Source organism: Argopecten irradians, chromosome 15, assembly GCF_041381155.1.
Source record: "Argopecten irradians isolate NY chromosome 15, Ai_NY, whole genome shotgun sequence".
Classification (NCBI taxonomy): Eukaryota; Metazoa; Mollusca; class Bivalvia; order Pectinida; family Pectinidae; genus Argopecten; species Argopecten irradians.
This window is the reverse complement of record NC_091148.1, coordinates 5,315,081-5,322,793: the sequence shown is the minus strand read 5'-3', so window position 1 is coordinate 5,322,793 and position 7,713 is coordinate 5,315,081. Positions and strand designations below refer to the sequence as shown.

The following is a 7,713-nucleotide window of genomic DNA, read 5'->3' as shown; positions in this document are numbered from 1 at the left end:
TGGATTTCCGTTCTTAAGTCATTGTTGTTTATATATCTCATTCCTAATACTCAACTTCATGGGAGTCTACTGAAGACATGCTTCGATTTTTGAAAAGCAGTCCTACTGAAATGCCCAAAATTATTAAGACGGAAACCCTATCAGGGGACAGACAATACTCACGGTCTATCACGATAGATCAAACCAAGGTAATGATTGGGTTAGTTCTTGAGCATCATTTTCATAAGAATCCATGTAAATATTCATTTTGTTAACACATGTATTCTCTTTGCACGTATACTTTGTTTCCACGCATATTTGTTTACACATGTATTTTGTACACGGTACATGTATTCTGTTTACACCTGTCATTTGTTAACACCTATATTTTGTTTACACATGTATTTTGTACACGGCACATTTATTCTGTTTGCACGAATATTTACACGTGTGTTTTGTTTCCAGGCGTATTTGTTTACACATGCAATTTGTAAACGGTACATGTATTCTGTTTACACATGTATTTTGTAAACGATACATGTTTTCTGTTAAATGTTATTTATTTGCATGTATGTATTTTTACACGTGTGATTATATTTTATTTACACATGTATTTTGTTTACACATGTAATTTATTTACATGTTTTCATTTATAATACGTGTGATTATATTTTGTTTACACATGTGTTTTGTTCCTTGCTAAATCGATTCAGTTTTGGCGTATCACTATGTCGTTGATTGGTTGATTGGGTCTAGCATCCTAATACAGTGTAGCAGCGAGAGTCATTTAAGGACGGCCTCCCTGTATGTCTGTATATTTTGGATGCTGGGTTATATTTGACGTGTAACTTCTTACCCTTATTATAGTGCCACCAAAGGCACAACAAACACACTACTCCACTCGGTCACATTATACTGACAACGGCCCAAACCAATCGTTCTACTCCCTGTATGCTGTGCGCTAAGCAAGAGCAGAAGCTACAACTGTTTTAGACCATGGTGTGTCTCGACCAGGGGACAGAACCCAGAGTCTACCTCACATTGGAGGAGCGAGAGCCCAACTCAGAGCCAAAATGAGGCTGTGTCAATGAAGATGTTAGAAAGAAAGTCAATTAGGGAGAGTAAAGATAAGATCCCAAATTTAGTCGCCTTTGATACACTCTTGCGTTTGTCCGTGCTAAATCAGTTCCCAGTTTTGACGAGTTATTTCCTATATCGGTATTATTTTATCAATCTTTATTTCATAACACGAGTACTCATATTGGATATTGTAGGTCCATTCGATACGCGAGCTGAAGAAGGTTCTTGGAGTAAAACTTGGCCTCCTTGCTGATAGATTTGATATTGTAAAAATGGCGGATGTCCTGCTTTACGATGACCAGGAACGATTGCCAGACAATCTGGCCAGTCCACTACACATCATTGTCCACCCCGCGGAGAGGACGGTGTTTGACCACCTGGTGACTCCAGCCAAGGACATGATAAATGACTTCGAAGATGACGATCGGACTATGATGTCGTGTGGGCACGGGATAGGTATACTATGTTGTCATCGGGAACCTTTGACGCTTTCCGTAAACGAAAATTTTCTCGCTTACTGAAAGTTACGAAGGTTCCCTATTGAGGTATGTTGATGTTATTGATAATTTCTGTAGTCCAATTAGTTAAAAATGTGTAGTTTTATTTTCACGCGATTTCATAGAAGGTCTGAAAACATCAAGAGGTCATCGCCAATAAATATAAGGTGATAACCTTCAAATACATAACTGCTACAACAACCCAGGTGAGAAACGTACGATAATGCAGAAAACGTTCCGAATAGACATATACGGAACTACTAATAAAAGACCGTATACTGGCGCATGTTTTGCTGACCTTTAGAATTGACAAATAAAAAAATGACAGCTTCCAGAATCCTTGAAGTACATTTTAGGTGATAGTTTAGCTGTCAGAATCCTTTTCTGTGTATGTAGTCATTTCGACCACAGAATTCAGCATAGCTTCATAAATATTCATGCTGAGGCGAAATGTCGTTTTTAGCTGAGGATCTGAACGGAGAGAGTACAAAGGTCACTAGAACGTGACCCCTAAAGGGGTGCTGTTAGAACCTCTATGAAGAAAGTGAAAATAAGAATATGAATTTTTGATCAAATTGCGCATTATTCGGAAAAGACACTTTCGCGATGTTTGCGGCATACTGTTGTGATTACGAAATCCAACCCTCACAGCAAGTAGAAAGGAATCACCATATGTGACGACATACTGGATAGACATCCTCCGATGGACTTAATTGCTGATAGCTATCTATCACTTCGCGCGCGTGCATAGGCGCATGCACTGAATTTCGGATTCATTCAATCGAGTTTAAGCTTAATCAAGTATTGCAACTCGTATTATCAGTATTGTTTTATCGGATTTAATTGTCGAAATGCCTAATGTCGTATTTTTTCCAGTTCCAGACAATTTGTACGATCTGTGCTGGAATAACCTAAAGCAAGGGGCGGTGGAGTTCCAATGTCCAGCGATAGAACAGTTCAACGTCAGAGGTAACCAAGCTCCATGTGGTGAGATCTGGACCCTTTACGAGGTGACGATAAAAGCCCAACTGTCTGTTGATGAGCGGATACTGTTTGAGATGCGCCTGAGTAAAAACAGTATCCAGAAAGAGGACAGCGTACAGGAGTGCCCGTTCTGTCGGTGTCTATCCGTCAGGGCCAACGAAAAAAACAACAGAGTCAGATGTCTGAATTGCTCCCATACAAATCCGGACCGGTCTGAATTCTGCTGGCAATGTCTGCATCAATGGAAAGATAGCCATGCCAGAGAATTCTGTGGAAATCTACAATGCTCGACCGCTAAGGGAGTACATATGTCACAGGAAATATTACGGACATGCGCAAAGAAAACGATAGATAATTACGCAAATGTTCCAGCAGTCCGCGCGTGCCCTAGTTGTCACGCACTGGTGGAGCATGAGAGGGGTTGTAAAAGAATGACATGTAAGTGTACGTTCCAGTTCTGTTTCGTCTGTGTCAAACCCTGGACTTCAGAGGGCTGTGGATACAACAAGACATGTTCGTCTGTTGCTCCGTGTCAAGTTGTCTCCAAATAGGCACTTTTGTGTCTTAACATTTTGTTAAAATTCAGTATTAATTTGAGTGTGTAGGATGCCACCCCTCGACGTGAATTATGTTATATAATTAGCAATGGAATTTTACACCACTTCACACTCTTTGCTGTCTGTTTTCTAAAAGGACATTTTACAGTTATTTTATTGGAACTGAGAAAACAGTCAAATCATTGAGGTAGCGAGGAAGACCTAGAGATTTATTGCTTGAGGCCGAAGGCTGTGTGTAGCAGTTTCATAGGGCTCCCCTGCTATCGAGGGACAATGCTGTTCATGTTCTTATGAAACAAATGAACTTTACATCACTTTCTATTCTAAATAATATCTGCCATAGAAACAATCTGACAATAAGCCAGTGCTATAAGCTACCTTCACATCCGGTTTCCACCTTAACATACTTAAAATTTATATGTGCCATAACATGGCGAACATTTTAACATGCCGTGTCACTATTTCAGTAATGTATAAATCTACCATACTGTCCTTGATATTCCTGCCTTAATAATGAACATCATGTATAATTAGGATTTTCTGCTAACTCAATGAAAATGAATCTTGTCCTGTAACATGCATATTTCGTACATGGTGGATAGACTAATTAACATACAAAATTTGAACAAATATTTTTTTAAAAATCGGGGTACTTTTCTTAGTTAATATTTTCTCGTATACCTTTTAGAAAACCAAATAACACGGCTGTTAAATACATTCACCAGTTCATCCATCAAATACGAAATACATATGACAATATCCATTTTAAGTGTACTTACACATTTATTTCACTCGTGATTATTTTAACGGGAAATACATCAAACATGCATAGAGTCTACATCTCTAAGTATTCTTACAATAGTTACATATGTATACTGTATTGTTGTTTAATCTGGCCGAGAGAAAATTTCGCGGGTTTCTATGTGATACTACATGTAAATCGCGGAGAGAAATGTTCGATATTTTATAAATGCCATGAACTAACAGTTAATAAACAATACAGATTATCTTTCTTGTTATTCTTTCCATTTTGTTCGCGAGTACTTCAGTTCGCGAAACGTTAACATGACAGTGAACAAAGCAAATTTTAATCCCACGAATAAAAGTAACTATACAGTATACACATATGTTTCTCATTGCAGCCAGTATCCAATTTTGTATTGAATAAAAATACCGCGATTTACTGGAGTGTAACCATCTTTATTTTGATATGTTTGATAGGGACTAAAACCATACATACAAAGTAGTTTTTTACATGATCATTTGTACACGTATACGCATGTATTTCACTTTAACATCAAATATCAATTCTAAAATATGTACATTGAAACAAGCTTAGGTCTAGATAGTATTAATCTAAAAACTAGTGAATTGTATGCGAAACCTAACTTTTTACGACGACAATGATAGACAAAATATATCGGGTATCCATCCCGATACAGAAACATATCACAAAAAAATGTTTTATATGCTGCATATTTCGTGGGTTGTCTTCTGCCACAAACTGTCTGTATATATGGCTTGGTTCAGTTCAGGTCTTTATTATACAGGGCAGTGCAGACAATAGCATACACGCAGACTCAACAACACACTGATACCTTAGGAAGTGTAGAGAGACCTCTCACATAACCATTATAAATAATTCTGCATTAATTCAATTACTAATATATTAAACAGAAAAAAATCATTATACTTTATACAATCAAATTAACTCTGTCTATATTTCATTTTCACACCAAATTATTCTCAGCATATTATCATATCACATTCATCTTACACTTGAATTTACATTATACTAGCGTTCTCATACCATATATTAATGACATTGAGACGAATTATATTATAGACTCAGCATTAGATCAAAACACGGATCTGTGATAGCATTATGTTTTTATCACTTATTTTATAACTATATAAAGAAGAAATTCTTAGTGTGGCAACATAATGTAAACTTGTAGACAAAGTCGGTCCTTTACCAAGGCATAGTAGAACACAAAACATGGCCACATATAATATATGGCATTTTTAGACTAAGTTCAACGAATATGAAATTACATCTGATTTATTAATGCATATATGCATGTATTGTTTATAACTTAACCTGTACATTGAAGCAGATTCTATGTATGTACAGGTATTTAACATAAGGCTAAACACATGGTTATACTGCACACTTTACAAAGAGACAATGATATTATAGTCATTTTATCACACAAGCTCCTTCTCATAGACTACATATTTGTAAATCACATTTCTTTTGTGTGCGAACTTCGTGATCCAATAAGGAAATTCGCGAAAGTTTATGTATTGTACTTTATATTGAAAGGAATTTCATTCATTGTTTTTAGATTTTAATCTTTGCGGACTTGTTTTGATATGAAAATCGCGAAATTTAATAGTCGCGAAAGAACGTTGGTTTACAGTATCAATAATAGCGCAAACTTTTGAAAAACTATTCACGACATATCGTTATTGGTGCACTTATTCGAATACCAAAACCTATTGTATTACTTCCTTAGATAAGTTTTATGTTGAAAATCCAATTTAAGTCATGAGCTACGAGTATATGATAAACATAATGCCCCTAATTATCAAATATCTACAATGTCACTACTGTGATGTGATCAATCAAGTGGTGCTTACGACCAAACAACGTTAGATAAGGATACAGTCTTTGTAAGATACGTATCCAGCGCTATTAATTTTTATGAACACTTCCAAATATCGAATTATTGTCTATTAAGACACAGTCATATATACATATGTAGATCAATTTCTAAAAAAGGACGACGCTTCTACATATAATGAGGTAATTGTTTTTACATTTAGGACGCCTGCCTATCTGTAGTCGGATTACCTCATTAGTTTGTACACAAATTTTCATAACTCGATGGTAGGTTGATCAGATGATCGTCCTATTAACAGCTAGGGTTATTTGGACGGCCTATGTTGCTTGTGTGAAGTACTGAAATACGAGCGTTTTCTCGTGAGACTGCACTATGTTCCTGTTGTGGCTCTTTGCGATAGTGGAACTCTTGCTATTTCACTTTTTACAATGACTCTTTACACAAAGAAGACAATGTCTATATAATGTCAGTATTGAACAAACAGAGTGAATGGTTGAATGTCAGACATATTCACGACTTGGATACCACAGCCTGTGTATTCCTTATTCAACTTTACGTATTCTGAGATCTGGAAGATTTGTTTTAATTATGTGTTCCGCATTTGAGGAACATGACCATCAGATGCAAATTTCATTAGTCTGATAGCTTCGATTTTCGTCAGACCAAGTTCGTCTATAAGATCAGTTTTATCTAGTTCTCGAAGTATTGCTCCATCAATTAATTTATCCTTAAATACTTCTTTGTATTTCTCAAGCTTTAATTTGACCAGCCAATCACAAAGTTCATCAATGGAAAGTTCCTCAATATTTGTTTTGCCTGATTTACTTCTGCGCAGAGAATTCGCGCGGTCTGGTACCGGGGGCGGATTTTTTTCGTAGTCTGGTAGAGGTTCACTGTTGGGAAACGGCTGTGACGGCTTTGGTTCCGGAACTGGAGGTTCCACCTGGGGTTTGGGTGCCGGAACCGGAGGCTTAGGTTTAGGTTTAGGAGCGGGAAGAACTTTTACTGGTGATTCAGGTGACATTTTTGTGGGGTCGGGCATGTTGTAGACTGATTCATCTGCTTTAAAATCGTGGGGAATGAAATCGTAGACATTGTCTTTGCTTGGTATGAGGTCTGTATATAAGCCACGTTTGGACTTCCTCCCCTTTTCCACTCCATCGTCGATGTGGCAGTATTCAACAGGCGAGGCGTAATGATAGATATCCTGGCTTGTGGTGTATCCCGAATATACAGCGATATCTGCAATAACAAACAATAACTGTGTCGTGCATTTGACGTACATTTTACATTGACTTAGAATTGATCTTATCTTCCATATCGTAAATTGATGTCGTTTGTAGCGTTGCATTTATTTGGCTGATACGTCGGCGTAGGTATATTTTTGAAAAAAGTTCAAATTCAATTTCAACAATATTTTATTGACATTATATACATCAAAAGGATCGGACATCAGGCAACACCAATATAAGTCCTCTCCAGTTCATATTTTAAAATACAAACATGAATTCATTCTGCATTCATTAATATCTATATTTATATATACATATAGATTGACTTTGTTACAATTCAGTAAGCAAGTAATTAATAAAAGAGTTCATGTATGTACTTCAAATAATTTGAAATTTTACTTCTGAGTTACATATATATTTATAAATATTCATTTGAGTATTTTAGTCTTTTTTTCTGGATTGTTTTGTTATTACTTCATAACATATACTCTTACATATCAACGAATATCAGTATTAAAACAAATTCGGAAACCACCCTTGTTCACATGGCGAACATAGACAACAGAAATCAGATGAAAAAAAAATAATTTAGTCCGGTACACCCGTCACATATCTTGACTACTGTGAACCAGCTTTCATTTACGTGCGATTTACTTTCACAAATTAATATCTACATTATCTATATTAATAGGAAATATCATTCAATTATTAAATCCTCGAATATTAATCTTCGCGAACTTGTCTTGAAATGGACATT

At 36.2% G+C, this 7,713-nt stretch overlaps 2 protein-coding genes across 5 annotated transcripts in view; one reads left to right on the top strand and one right to left on the bottom strand.

Annotated features, from left to right (window-relative positions):
• On the top strand, window positions 1-4,106 carry LOC138308910 (uncharacterized). The gene is made up of 3 exons (XM_069249961.1): window positions 1-188; window positions 1,254-1,515; window positions 2,433-4,106. Exons 1-3 carry the CDS (start codon window positions 78-80, stop codon window positions 3,089-3,091), a joined length of 1,032 nt encoding a protein of 343 aa, XP_069106062.1. The 5' UTR covers window positions 1-77; the 3' UTR covers window positions 3,092-4,106.
• Window positions 4,107-4,276: 170 nt separating this feature from the next.
• LOC138308909 (uncharacterized) overlaps window positions 4,277-7,713 on the bottom strand; it is a 33,918-nt gene continuing 30,481 nt past the window's right edge. For all 4 annotated transcript variants that reach the window (XM_069249957.1, XM_069249958.1, XM_069249960.1 and 1 more), the window contains one exon: window positions 4,277-6,966. In XM_069249957.1, coding sequence (XP_069106058.1) covers window positions 6,311-6,966 — 656 coding nt within the window. In that variant the 3' untranslated portion in view covers window positions 4,277-6,310. The remainder of the gene's footprint in view (window positions 6,967-7,713) is intronic.